We start from the raw sequence: 14,833 nt of genomic DNA, 5'->3' as shown, positions 1-14,833 counted from the left end.
TTGCAGGCTCCAGAGCAGAGGCTCACTAGTTGTGGTACACGAGCTTAGCTGCTCTGTGGCATGCGGAATCTTCCTGGACCAGGGCTCAAACCCACGTCCCCTGCATTGGCAGGCAGATTCCTGCCAATTCCCTGTGGGGCAGGGAAGCCCCACAACACTTATAATTTAAAAAAATGTGTATGCTCAAAACAGACTAACAAAAATCACTACTATAAGGTCACACCCCAGAAGTGGCTAAAATTCCTTCTGTTGGGCTTGTAAATTGCCCAGAACAAAGGTGGCAATAGGAAATAGAAAATGGAGTTACTCTTCTTGCAGTAATTACTATTATTAAGGCACAATTTCTTTAATTGTTCTGATCAAATAATAGACACCTTTTTTTTTTTTTTTTTTTTTTTTTTGCGCTACGTGGGCCTCTCCTGTTGTGGAGCACAGGCTCCGGACACGCAGGCCCAGCGGCCATAGCTCACAGGCCCAGCTGCTCCGCGGCATGTGGGATCTTCCCGGACCGGGGCACAAACCCATGTTCCCTGCATTGGCAGGTGGACTCTCAACCACTGCGCCACGAGGGAAGCCCCAATAGACACCTTTTTTTAAAGTGTAGTTTATTTATAATATATCAGTTTCAGGTGTACAACATAGTGATTCAATATTTTTATAGATTATACTCCATTTAAAGTTATTATAAAATATTGGCTATATTCCCTGTGCCGTATAATATATCCTTGTATCATATTTATTTTATACATAGTAGTTTGTACCTCTTAGTCCCCTACTCTTATCTTGTTCCTCCTCCATCCCCCTCCCCACTGTTTACCACTAGTTTGTTCTCTACATCTGTGTGTCTGTTTTCTATGTTGTTATAGTCATTCATTTGTATCATTTTTTAGATTCCACATATAAGTAATAACATACAGTCTTCCTCTGAGTTATTTTACTAAGCATAATATCCTCCAAGTCCATCCATGTTGTTGCAAATGGCAAAATTTTCATTCTTCTTTATGGCTGAGTAATATTCCATTATATACCACATCTTCTTTATCCAGTCTTCTGTTGATGGACACTTAGGTTGCTTCATATCTTGGCTATTATAAATAATGCTGCTATGAACATTGGGGTGCATGTATCTTTTCAAATTAGTGTTTTTATTTTCTCTGGATACATACTCAAGAGTGGAATTGCTGGGAATTCCCTGGCAGTCCGGTGGTTAGGACTCTGTGCTTCCACTGCCGGGGGCATGGGTTCGATCCCTGGTCAGGGAACAAAGATCTTGCATGGCGTGGCAAAAAAAAAGAGTGGAATTGCTGGATCATATGGTAGTTCTATGTTTACTTTTTTGAAGAAACTCCATACTGCTTTCCATAGTGGCTGCACTAATTTACATTCCCACCAGCAGGGTAAGTAGGGTTCCCTTTTCTCCACATCCTCACTGACCTTTGTTATTTGTGGTCTTTTTGACACCAGCCATTCTTCAGGTGTGAGGTGATACCTCATTGTGGTTTTGGTTTCATTTCCCTGATGATTAGCAATGTTGAGCATCTTTTCATGTACATGTTGACTATAAGAAGACTAGCCAACATGCACAAGAAGATATAGAAGACTATATCGTCTTTGGAAAAATGTCTATTCAGGTCTCCTGCTCATTTTTTAATTGGGTTGTTTGTTCTGATATTGAGTTGTTTGAGCTGCTTATGTAATTTGGATATTAACTCTTTGTCAGTCATATCATTTGCAAATATATTTTTCCCATTCAGTAGGTTTTTTTTTAAATCAGTTGTATTTCTTTTTTTTTTTTAAGTTAATTAATTAATTTATTTTTGGCTGCATTGGGTCTCCATAGCTGCGCACGGGCTTTCTCTAGTTGCAGCGAGCGGGGGCTACTCTCCATTGTGGTGTGCGGGCTTCTCACTGCAGTGGCTTCTCTTGCTGCGGAGCATGGGCTCTAGGCGTGTGGGCTCAGTACTTGTGGCATGCGGGCTCAGTAGTTGTGGCTTATGGGCTCTAGAGCGGAGGCTCAGTAGTTGTGGCACACGGGCTTAGATGCTGTGCAGCATGTGGGATCTTCCTGGACCAGGGTTCAAACCCATGTCCCCTGCATTGCCAGGTGGATTCTTAACCATTGTGCTACCAGGGAAGTCTCGTTTTTTTTGTTTTGTTGATAGTTTCCTTTGCTGTGCAAAAGCTTTCAAGTATAATCAGGTCCCATTTGTTTATTTTGGCTTTTGTTTCCTTTGTCTGAGGAGACAGATCTAAACAAATAATTGCTGTGACTTATGTCAAAGAATGTTCTGCCTATGTTTCTTTTTTTATATATTATTTTTAAAAATATCTTTATTGGATTATAATTGCTTTACAATGTTGTGTTAGTTTCTGTTGTACAACAAAGTGAATCAGCTGTAAGTATACACATATTCCCATATCCCCTCCCTCTTGAGGCTTCCTCCCATCCTCCCTATCCCACCCCTCTAGGTCACCACAAAGCATCGAACTGATCTCCCTGTGCTATGGAGCAGCTTCCCACTAGCCATCCATTTTACATTTGGTAGTGTATGTATGTCAGTGCTACTCTCTCACTTTGTCCCAGTTTCCCCTTCCCACTCTGTGTCCTCAAGTCTGTTCTCTACATCTGTGTCTTTACTCCTGCCCTGCCACTAGGTTCATCAGTACCGGTTTTTTAGATTCCATATATGTGCGTTAGCATACAGTATTTGATTTTCTCTTTCTGACTTACTTCACTTTGTATGGTAGACTCTGGGTCCATCCACCTCATTACAAATAACTCAATTTCATTCCTTTTTATGGCTGAGTAATATTCCATTGTATATAAATGCCACACCTTCTTTATCCATTCATCTGTCGATGGATGTTTAGGTTGCTTCCATGTTTTGGCAATTGTAAATAGTGCTGCAATGAACATTGTGGTACATGTATCTTTTTGAATTATGGTTTTCTCAGGGTATTTGCCCAGGAGTGGGATTGCTGGGTCATATGGTAGTTCTATTTTTAGTTTTTTAAAAAACCTCCATACTGTTCTCCACAGTGGCTGTATCCATTTACATTCCCACCAACAGTGCAGGAGGGTTCCCTTTTCTCCACCCCCTCTTCAGCATTTATTGTTTGTAGATTTTTTGATGATGGCCATTCTGACTGGTGTGAGGTGATACCTCATTGTGGTTTTTTTTTTTTTTTTTTGGCCATACGCAGTCCTCTCACTGTTGTGGCCTCTCCCACTGCGGAGCACAGGCTCCGGACGCGCAGGCTTAGTGGCCATGGCTCACGGGCCCAGCCGCTTCGCGGCATGTGGGATCTTCCCGGACCGGGGCACGAACCCATGTCCCCTGCATCGGCAGGCAGACTCTCAACCACTGCGCCACCAGGGAAGCCCTCTCGTTGTAGTTTTGACTTGCATTTCTCTAATGATTAGTGATGCTGAGCATCTTTTCATGTGTTTGTTGGCAATCTGTATATCATCTTTGGAGAAATGTCTATTTAGGTCTTCTGCCCATTTTTGGATTGGGTTGGGTTTTTTTGTTTGTTTTTGTTTTTTTTTGTGTGTGTGTGTGGTATGTGGGCCTCTCACTGTTGTGGCCTCTCCCGTTGCGGAGCACAGGCTCCGGACGCGCAGGCTCAGCGGCCATGGCTCACGGGCCCAGCCGCTCCACAGCATGTGGGATCCTCCTGGACCAGGGCACGAACCCGTGTCCCCTGCATTGGCAGGTGGACTCTCAACCACTGTGCCACTAGGGAAGCCCCTGGGTTGTTTTTTTGATATTGAGCTGCATGAGCTGCTTGTAAATTTTGGAGATTAATCCTTTGTCAGTTGCTTCATTTGCAAATATTTTCTCCCGTTCTGAGGGCTGTCTTTCTGTCTTGTTTATGATTTCCTTTGCTGTGCAAAAGCTGTTAAGTTTCATTAGGTCCCACTTGTTTATTTTTGATTTTATTTCCCTTAGTGTAGGAGGTGGGTCAGAGAAGATCTTGCTGTGACTTATGTCAAAGAGAGTTCTGCCTATGTTTTCTTCTAAGAGTTTTATAATGTCTGGCCTTACATTCAGGTCTTTAATCCATTTTGAGTTTGTTTTTGTGTATGGTTTTAGGAATTGTTCTAATTTCATTCTTTTACATGTAGCTGTCCAGTTTTCCCAGGTGCACTTATTGAAGAAGCTGTCTTTTCTCCATTGTATATTCTTGCCTCCTTTGTCAAAGATAAGGTGACCATATGTGTGTGGGTTTATCTCTGGGCTTTGTATCCTGTTCCGTTGATCTATATTTCTGTTTTTGTGCCAGTACCATACTGTCTTGATTACTGTAGCTTTGTAGTATAGTCTGAAGTGCCGTTTTTCTTTCTCAAGATTGCTTTGGCTATTAGGGTCTTTTGTGTTTCCATACAAATAGTAAAATTTTTTGTTCTAGTTCTGTGAAAAATGCCATTGGTAATGTGATAGGGATTGCACTGAATCTGTAGATTGCTTTGGGTAGTACAGTTATTTTCACATTGTTGATTCTTCCAATCCAAGAACATGGTATATCTTTCCATCTGTTTGTATCATCTTGGATTTCTTTCATCAGTGTCTTATAGTTTTCTGCATATAGGTCTTTTGCCTCCTTAGGTAGGTTTATTCCTAGGTATTTTATTCTTTTTGTTGCAGTGGTAAATGAGAGTGTTTCCTTGATTTCTCTTTCTGATTTTTTGTTGCTAGTGTTTAGGAATGCAAGAGATTGCTGTGCATTAATTTTGTATCCTGCTACTTTACCAGATTCATTGATTAGCTCTAGTAGTTTTCTGGTGGCATCTTTAGGATTTTCTGTCTATAGTATCATGTCGTCTGCAAACAGTGACATTTTTACTACTTCTTTTTCTATTTGGATTCCTTTTATTTCTTTTTCTTCTCTGACCGGTGTGGCTAAAACTTCCAAAACTATTTTGAATTATAGTGGTGTGAGTGGGCACCCTTGTCTTGCTCCTGATCTTAGAGGAAATGCTTTCAGTTTTTCACCATTGAGAATGATGTTGGCTGTGGGTTTGTCACATATGGCTTTTATTATGTTGAGGTAGGTTCCCTCTATGCCCACTTTCTGGAGAGTTTTTATCATAAATGGGTGTTGAATTTTGTCAAAAGCTTTCTCTGCGTCTACTGAGATGATCATATGGTTTTTATCCTTCAGTTTGTTACTATGGTATGTCACATTGATTGATTTGCGTATATTGAAGAATCCTTGCATTCCTGAGATAAACCCCACTTGATCATGGGGTGCGATCCTTTTAATGTGCTATTGGATTCTGTTTGCTAATATTTTGTTGAGGATTTTTGCATCTATGTTCATCAGTGATATTGGCCTGTAATTTTCTTTTTTTGTGACATCTTTGGGTTTGGTATCAGGGTGATGGTGGCCTCACAGAATGCATTTTGGAGTATGCATTATTCTGGAAGAGTTTGAGAAGGATAGGTGTTAGCTTTTCTGTAAATGTTTGATAGAATTTGCCTGTGAAGCCATCGGGTCCTGGGCTTTTGTTTGTTGGAAGGTTTTGGGTTTTTTTTTAATAAATTTATTTATGTATTTGTTTTTTATTTGTGGCTGTGTTGGGTCTTTGTTGCTGTGCGTGGGCTTTCTCTAGCTGCAGCGAGTGGGGGCTACTCTTCGTTGCGGTGCATGGGCTTCTTATTGTTGTGGCTTCTCTTGTTGCGGAGCACAAGCTCTAGGCATGTGGCCTTCAGTAGTTGTGGATCGCGGGCTCTAGAGTGCAGGCTCAGTAGTTGTGGCGCACAGGCTTAGTTGCTCCACGGCATGTGGGATCTTCCCAGACCAGGGATCGAACCCATGTCCCCTGCATTGGCAGGCAGATTCTTATCCACTGCGCCACCAGGGAAGCCCCTGTTGGAAGGTTTTTAATCACAGTCTCAATTTCAGTGCTTGTGATTGGTCTGTTCATGTTTTCTGTTTCTTCCTGGTTCAGTCTTGGAAGGTTGTACTTTTCTAAGAATTTGTCCATTTCTTCCAGGATGTCCATTTTATTGACATATAATTGCTTGTAGTAGTCTCTCATGATCCTTTGTATTTCTGCCGTGTCAGTTGTTATTTTTCATTTCTAATTCTGTTGATTTGAGTCTTCTCCCTATTTTTCCTGATGAGTCTGGCTAATGGTTTATCAATTTTGTTTGTCTTCTCAAAGAACCAGCTTTTAGTTTTATTGGTCTTTGCTATTGTTTCCCTCATTTCATTTTCATTTATTTCTTATCTGATCTTTATGATTTTTTTCCTTCTGCTAACTTTGGAGGTTTTTTGTTCTTCTTTCTCTAATTGCTTTAGGTGTAAGCTTAGGTTGTTTATTTGAGATGTTTCTTGTTTCTTGAGGTAGGATTGTATTGCTATAAACTTCGCTCTTAGAACTGCTTTTGCTGCAGCCCATAGGTTTTGGGTTGTTTTGTTTTCATTGTCATTTGTCTGTAGGTATTTTTTGATTTCCTCTTTGATTTCTTCAGTGATCTCTTGGTTGCTTAGTAGCATATTGTTTAATCTCCACGTGTTTGTATTTTTTACAGGTTTTATTCCTGTAATTGATATCTAGTCTCATAGCATTGTGGTCGGAAAAGATGCTTGATACGATTTCAGTTTTCTTAAATTTACCGAGGCTTGATTTGTGACCCAAGATGTGATCTGTCCTGGAGAATGTTATGTGTGCCCTTGAGAAGAAAGTGTATTCTGTTGTTTTTGGATGGAATGTCCTATAAATATCAATTAAGTCCACCTGGTCTAATGTGTCATTTAAAGCTTGTGTTTCCTTATTTATTTTCTGTTTGGATTATCTGTCCTTTGGTGTAAGTGGGGTGTTAAAGTCACCTACTATTACTGTGTTGCTGTTGAGTGCCCCTTTTATGGCTGTTAGCATTTGCCTTACTTATTGATGTGCTTCTATGTTGGGTCCATAGATATTTACAAAGATACAATTATATCTTCTTTTTGGAGTGATCCCTTGATGATTATATAGTGTCCTTCCTTGTCTCTTGTAATAGTCTTTATTTTAAAGTCTATTTTGTCTTATATGAGTATTGCTACTCTAGCTTTCTTTTGATTTCCATTTGCATGCAATATCTTTCTCCATCCCCTCACTTTCGGTCTGTATGTGTCCCTAGGTCTGAAGTGGGTCTCTTGTAGACAGCATATATATGGGTCTTGTTTTTGTATCCATTCAGCCTGTCTATGTCTTTTGGTTGGAGCATTTAATCCATTTACATTTAAGGTAGTTATCAATATGTATGTTCCTATTACCATTTTCTTAATTGTTTCGGTTTGTTATTGTAGGTCTTTTCCTTCTCTTGTGTTTCCTGCCTAGAGAAGTTCCTTTAGCATTTGTTGTAAAGCTGGTTTGGTGGTGCTGAATTCTCTCAACTTTTGCTTCTCTGTAAAGCTTTTGATTTCTCCGTCAAATCTGAATGAGATCCTTGCTGGGTAGAGTAATCTTGGTTGTGGGTTTTGCCCTTTCATCACTTTAAGTATATCTTGCCACTCCCTTCTGGCCTGTAGAGTTTCTGCTGAAAGACCAGCTGTTAACCTTATGGGGATTCCCTTGTATGTTATTTGTTGCTTTTCCCTTGCTGCTTTTAATATTTTTTCTTTGTGTTTTTAGTTTTTGTTAGTTTGATTAATATGTGTCTTGGCGTGTTTCTCCTTGGCTTTAATCTTTGTGGGACTCTGTGCTTCCTGGACTTGATTGACTATTTCCTTTCCCATGTTGGGGAAGTTTTTAACCATAATCTCTTAAAATATTTTCTCAGACCCTTTCTTTTTTTCTTCTTTTTCTGGGATGCCTATAATTCGAATGTTGGTGTACTTAATGTTGGCCCAGAGGTCTGTGAGACTGGCCTCCATTCTTTTCATTCTTTTTTCTTTATTCTGCTGTGCGGCAGTTATTTCCACCATTCTATCTTCCAGCTCACGTATCCGTTCTTCTGCCTCAGTTATTTTGCTATTGATTCCTTCTGCAGTATTTTTAATTTCAGTTATTGTGTTGTTCATGACTGTTTGTTTGCTCTTTAGTTCTTCTAGGTCCTTGTTAAAGGTTTCTTATATTTTCTCTATTCTATTTCCAAGATTTTGGATCATCTTTACTATCATTACTCTGAATTCTTTTTCAGGTAGTTTGCCTATTTCCCCCTCATTTATTTGGTCTTGTGGGTTTTTATCTTGCTCCTTTGTCTGTAAGATATTTCTCTGTCTTCTCATTTTGTCCAATTTACAGTATTTGATGTCTCCTTTCCCTAGGGTGCAGGCTTGTAGTTCCTCTTGCTCCTGTTCTCTGCCCCCGGTTGTGGGGTTGGTCCAGTGTCTTGTGTAGGCCTGCTGATGGGAGGGCCTGGTGCCTGCGTTCTGGTGGGTGGAGCTGAGTCTTTTCCCTCTGCTGCGTAGGGCCGTGTCAGGTGGTGTGTTTTGGGGTGTCTGTGAGCTTAGTATGACTTTAGGTAGTCTGTGTGCTGATGGGTGGGTTTGTGTTCCTGTCTTGTTTGTTGCTTGGTGTTTGGTGTGATGCATCCAGCACTGGGAGCTGCTGGCAGTTGGGCGGAGCCAGGTCTTGGATTCATATAGAGGCCTCCGTGAGAGCTCTCTGCGATTAATCTCCCCTGGGGCCAGGAATTCTCTATTGGTCCAGCATCCTGGACTTGGTGCTCCCACTCCAGAATCCCAGGCCCGACTTGTGGTTGAAGGACCAAGACCCCGCAAGTCGCTCATCCCAGCAATAAAGGGGATTAAAAAATAGACTAACAAAACCCCAGACAAATGGTAAACAGTAAAATCAAACAAACAGAAACAAGAAAACACACACACCAAAGAAACAAGAACAGAACTAAATAAATCAAATAGCAAGGTAACAACCAGACAAACAAAAGAACCCAAGAACGAAATCATACAATTAAGAAGAAAGCTGACAGAAGCCCCGAAACAAAACCAAAGCAGAGCACCAACCGAAGAATGAAGCAAAGAAACGAAACAAACTGACAAAAAGTGATATAAAAAAAAGAAGACAGAGAAAGGGGAAAGAAGACAGAACAACAGAAAAGCAACGTAGAAACAGAAATATAAAACAATAAAATAGAAAATATATTAAAGGAAAAGACAAAACCCTGGAGAAATGGTAAAAACAAAATCAAACAAACAAAAGCAGAAACAAGGAAGCACATACTCATGTAAAAGAAACAAAAACAGAGCCCAGTAAAACAAAAAGCAGGAGAACCAGACAAAGAGAAGAACTCACAAATGAAATCAAACAATTAGGATTAAAACTAACAAAAACACATGATCTAAAAACAAAACCAAAGCAGTGTGCCAGCTGAGGAGTAAAGCAAGGAAACAGAACAAACCGATTAAAATGATTAAAAAAATAATAATAAAGAAAATAAAAAGGGAAAAAACACAGGACGACAGAAAAACAAAGTAGAAATGAAAAGATTCAAAAAAGAAAAAGAAAATGAGGAAGGAAGAAAATAAGGGAAAAGAACACAGAACAGCAGAAGAGCAAAGTAAAAATAAAATTGTATAAAAAATAAAAATAAACAATAAAAATATGTAATAAAACATGGAGATCCCAAAAGACTGAAAAAAAAAAAACTAACGCAACAACAAACAAAGAAACCAAAAAAAAAAGCTAGAACCAACAACAGAATGAATCAAAACATAATAAAATTAATAGTAATAATTATGTTTCCCTGGGGTCTCTGCTGTAAGTGTCCTTTCACATGCCATGAGCCACAGCCCACCTCCGCCTCCCCAAGAGGCTCCTCTGCCTCTGGGCTGGTCTCTGGACCTGCTGTGGGCCCTGTGAGCACCACTCAGACTCTGATCTGGCACAGTTCCTGTGTGTGCTTGCCCCCAAAGTCCACAGCTGCCAGAGCTAGACCGTTTTCATTTGTGGGAAACACTCATTGTCTACTCAGATATTCCATAGACGCAGGGTCTACCTAGCTGATCCTGGGGATTTAATCTGCAGCTTGTATAGCTGATGGAAAGATTTTCAATCTTCTTCCTTAGTTACCCTGTCCCTGGCGTTCAGCTTTGGTTTTATCCCCACCTCTGTGTGTGGTCCACCCACAGGAGTCTGGTCCTGAGGCTTCCTTGGAGCTCTTGGGTCTGCCCCTGTGAGGACGGGGTACAGAGGTGGTCTGACTGCTTGGATCGCGGGAGCCCGGGCCGTGCCAAATGCGCAGGGAAGCCGGCGGCCACGAGCGCAAGAGATATGGCCCTAGTGAGGGCCTTTTCTGGCGCCCAGCATAAGGCACGTGAGGGCCAGCCCTGGCCGGGGTTTTTCTGGCATCCGGCAGCAGGCGTGTGAGGGCCAGCCCTGAGCGGGCTTCTTTTATTGTCATTGGCAGGCGCCGGCGTGTGGGGAGAGAGAGGTTACAGTAGTGGCTCCCCCCCATGCATGTGACTCAGCAGTAGCGCCTGCTTTCATGGCAGTCCAGTCGTCCTACATAGGCATTTCCTGCTGCAGATTTCCTCCCTCTCGTCCCCTCAGTTCATCTTCCCACATCCAGCAGCGGTTCTCACTCTGGGCCCGTTCTCCAATCCCCATGCACCAGCTCCCAGCCCCCTTGCACACCTGTGAACACACGTCCCAGTCTGGGGCCCGCAGGCCCACGGTATGGACCATCTGTGTATTTCTCACTCTGTCCCGTCTGCCACAGACTGGCCACTTCACCCTCTTCCAACAGCCTCAAATGCTTCCCTTCTGTCCCAATCGATTTTCCCGTCGGAGAGGGGGTTACCCCGAATTCAGGACTCTCTCCTCTGCTTCAGCTCCCCCGCCCCAGAGTGCAGGTCCCCATCCGCTTCCTTTCCTCCTCCTTCTCCCTTCTTTTTTTTCCGTCCTACCCAGTTATGCAGGGATCTTTATAGTCCTTTCTGGCGTCCAAGGTCTTCTGCTAGTTTTCAGCCAGTGTTCTGTGAGAATTGTTGTATTTATAGATGTATTCCTCATGTATCCGTGGAGAGAGATGAACTCCACGTCCATAAAACTAGGAGTTTTATGGTTTCCGGTCTTACATTTAGGTCTTTAATCCATTTTGAGTTTATTTTTGTTATGTGATGTGAGAAAATGTTCTAATTTCATTCTTTTACATGTACCTGTCTGGTGTCATTCTCCTGTGTGGTTCAGTTTCTCAGAAACTACTGGAGGGTCTGCCTTCTGGAGGGTCTCCTGTAGATGTTCGGGAGAGTAGTCACGGGCTTCCCCGAGTCAGGCATGAGGACCCCAGAATGTCTTAATTGCTCCTTATACAGACCTTAAATTAGTCCCTTTGTTTTCAACCCTGTGCACCACCCTCCAAAGTGCTTGGTTCCTGCAGTCCCTGAACCTTTCCCGGGTTTTGCATTGTGAATATCTTGCTTCTGATCAGTATCGGGCACTTAGGATTCAGTTTCCTCTAATCTGTTAAAGTGGTTACTACTCCTTCATCCACTTCCATCTTCTGACAATTTGTTCACATCTCTTATTTAGTGTTATTTCCTCTTCCATCTTCTTGTGCTTTTATGTATTTTAGTTAGTGGGGTTTCTGAAGAGGAGGCTTTTCATTTCGCTATAGATAACTAAATGTCAAATTTTAGTATCTTAATTTTCTCAAAATTGGGCTCCCACTCCCTTATGGGACTCCGATAATTATTTTTCCTTTTAAAGGGGAATCAGTACATCACACAAATTTGAGAAGCAATGGATATGGATGTCTGACATTGGTAGTGATCGAGCTGGTTCATCACCTCCTCTTCTTGCTCTTCATTTGCAGTGAGTGCCAGGAAAGACCTACCTATTACTGTCCGAGGCTAAATTGAATTCTTCAGGCATCTTGCTTCTAGCTTAGTCCTAAAGTGGTATACTCATGCACTACGTCTATGAATTTCTAAGCACCTCTAGTGGGTAGGTGGTAGATGTTAACCGTTACATGGATGAACTTAGTCCCCAGTTTTATAAGTTGTTGAGCAAACAACTGGAATATAATTGCCATAGCCTGAGGCTCCTGATTAGTTCTCGGTTTATTTTTTGTATTTAATGTTTCAGAGTAATTACTCCAGAGATTATTGAGTGAGAGTATGGAATCCTTCACTAAAGGTCTTTGAAATTTGAGTGCAACCACCTGAATAAGATATTAGGAAGGAAGGAAACTCATGCTGAGTGTGGCACTGGGCTGGGCATTTCTGAGAGAAGAGAGCCATGGGCTGGAGAACCTGGGGTCCTACTTGGTTTCTCTTCTCCCTGTGGTGTTTCTCTATTTGTTGTTGTTGTTGCTGGGAGAGAAGTAGATCTTAGGGTGATTTTTGTGTTCAACAGAAAGCTCTCATCAGAGGAGCTAGAGCGAAAACGGCAAGAGATGATGGAAAACGCCAAGTGGCGGGAGGAAGAGAGGCTGAACATCCTCAAGAGGCACGCTAAGGACGATGAACGGGAGCAGAGGCTGGAAAAGCTAGACTCCCGGGATGGGAAGTTTATCCAGTGAGTGCATCATTTTCCTGCCTATCAGCTTTTGTGGCGATGGTCCCAAGGAGGCAGTTGGGCAACTGGTTCATTCATTGTGTTCCCAGTGTTTCTGTGTTGGTGCGGAGCTCAGCCCCCAGACACCATTGTTACTACTACCAGCTTCTGGCCAGACAGTGGGACGTTTTTCATCTGAGGGGAGGAGAAGTGAATTGGTATTTTCACTGAATCTCCTTGGCCTTCTCCTAAGAATTCATGGCTCAGGAAGCCTTTTTCAAATGAAGCTTGGACTTATTTTCCAAAGCAGATACATTTCCCTTATAAATTTATAAAAAATTGAGTTCCAGATGGAGTCACTCGAAAGTTATCTACATGGGCTTAAGAGAGTTTGTGCTTCTACAGCTGCTTTATGGCTAGCAACCTGTTTCTTCTTACTCTGCCAGATAGTTGACCAGTTGACAAATGCATGTTACTTAACTCACCTGTCTTCTCTTCCCAGCCGCATGAAGCTAGAGAGTGCATCTACCTCCTCTCTGGAAGATCGGGTGAAGCGGAATATCTACTCTCTACAGAGAACCTCAGTAGCTCTGGAGAAGAACTTTATGAAAAGATGAAAGCCATCCCCTCTCTTGCTGGTTTTCCTGAAATTTCCAGGGAGGCTGCTGATCCCTTAAAAATTCTCTTTATAAGAGTTCAAATGGCTTCTTCCACAGATGTCAAACCACCACTGTTCAAAGTGACTCTCCTCCATGGATTCCAAAAACAGCCCACTTCTTTTGAGAACCAGTGTGACTTGCTCTATGGGACCCTCAGTAACTTGCTGGGTGCAGAGCAGGTCTTAACTGTTGTTAAATGGGTGGGCACTGGAACATCAAGGTGTGAGCACTCATCTTGCTCTGGAAGGAGGCTCCCTTATGCCTCTTCCCTCCACCTGTGTGAACAAACCTATTCTGCCACCTCAGAATAGACTGGACCTTTCAGAAACCTCTCTCCCCAGAGTCACCCAGATAGTTTGTGCTTACCAGGGTAAACAAACATTTACTTGATTTAGTAGATAATGTGACAGATCATGTCAGATTAGGGCAGAGCCAAGGGAGTGACAAAGAATCTGGAAGGGAAAACAATGCAAAAAAACCCCTAAATGAACTGTTGAACTATTTGGACTATCTTTCAAACTGTAAAGTATATTGTGTATATGTACAAATGTATAATTTTTACATGCTTTAAAAAAAAGTAGTTAGCTTTGTTAGAATATCTTGTTTGGTAAGTGACTTTACTATGTAATAGAACCACATTGTATCTTGTTATCCAGTAACACAGTAAGGCAGGTCAGCTTTTCTTTCCTCTTGGAATCTGGCTAGTTGTGGAGGGGCCTGGGTTTATTGATAGGATCTAGGGTATCTATCCATTTACACTGCTTACAGTCTCTGATGTGGGCAGTGCAGTGTTGAAGTCAAATGATTTTAGTAGTCAGGACCAAACTACCAGTATGCTCCCTGGCTCTTAAAAGAAAACATAATGGAAGCTGTTTATTTCATGGCTTCCCTTTTATCATGTAGTAATCTTATTACAATTCTAGATTTTCAGGAGTTGTTTGCTATTATTTTTTAGTCAGGTATTAAACAAAACAAAACAAAACAAAAAACCCAGACTCATGGGATCCATCTCCTTGTCTTTACCCCTTTCCCTTCTCTTTTATCAGAAGCCCTCATTTGACCCAGGAAGTCCTAGGCACTCTTGACCCACACATTAGCTGGGCCAGTTCCTTGTTCTGCTGATTCCTAACTCTGCTTAAAATGAATTTGGATTTATATTTTTGAGCACTTATGATGCCAGACACTGTTACGCTTAAAACCCAGTCTTTCCCCAGAGAGAAAGTAACGTACACTTGTTATGCATTTAATCACCTTATCCTGCTTCCCTATACTAGGGTTAATTATGTCTTTTATTTTATTAATTGGTAATAAAGGCTACATTTATTTTTGTAACTGTGCAAAAAGCCACCTGGGCTGAGTAACGAATTCCCATACAGAACAATATTGATCCGCAATTTGTGTCCAGTATAAAATGGAGAGCCTTAGTCTGAGAGGAATTATGTAACAAACCGTGGACAGTTTACTCAAAGATTTCATCAAGTGAGCCAGAGAGTAAGATGATTATAATTCTCTACCGAAGGATAGGTGTCTTACGGTGCCGGCCTGTCCCTTAACTGGACCCTTTGGCGGGAGGAGGTCGGCAGCCAGTGGGTGGGAGCGGGACCCATTCATAAAACCCAGGGCTCCCGGCTGGCTCCTTTCATTGGCCCTGGGGGGAGGAGGCGTGTCCTGCGGGTGGAGCGAGCCCCGGGGCCCAGGGGAGTGGGAAGATCCACGCCTG

General features: G+C 42.0%; 1 protein-coding gene across 1 annotated transcript in view; it reads left to right on the top strand.

Moving 5' to 3' along the window:
• CWC25 (CWC25 spliceosome associated protein homolog) overlaps positions 1-14,445 on the top strand; it is a 33,289-nt gene extending 18,844 nt beyond the window's left edge. Inside the window, exons 9-10 of the mRNA XM_029213029.1 lie at positions 12,314-12,475; positions 12,957-14,445. Coding sequence (XP_029068862.1) covers positions 12,314-12,475; positions 12,957-13,071 — 277 coding nt within the window. The 3' untranslated portion in view covers positions 13,072-14,445. The remainder of the gene's footprint in view (positions 1-12,313; positions 12,476-12,956) is intronic.
• The last annotated feature ends 388 nt before the right edge of the window (positions 14,446-14,833 follow it).

This window comes from Monodon monoceros, unplaced genomic scaffold, assembly GCF_005190385.1.
Source record: "Monodon monoceros isolate NGI ecotype Baffin Bay Population unplaced genomic scaffold, NGI_Narwhal_1 Super_Scaffold_9, whole genome shotgun sequence".
NCBI classification, from domain to species: domain Eukaryota; kingdom Metazoa; phylum Chordata; class Mammalia; order Artiodactyla; family Monodontidae; genus Monodon; species Monodon monoceros.
The sequence above is the reverse complement of the archived record's forward strand: the minus strand, read 5'-3'. Positions and strand labels throughout refer to the sequence as shown.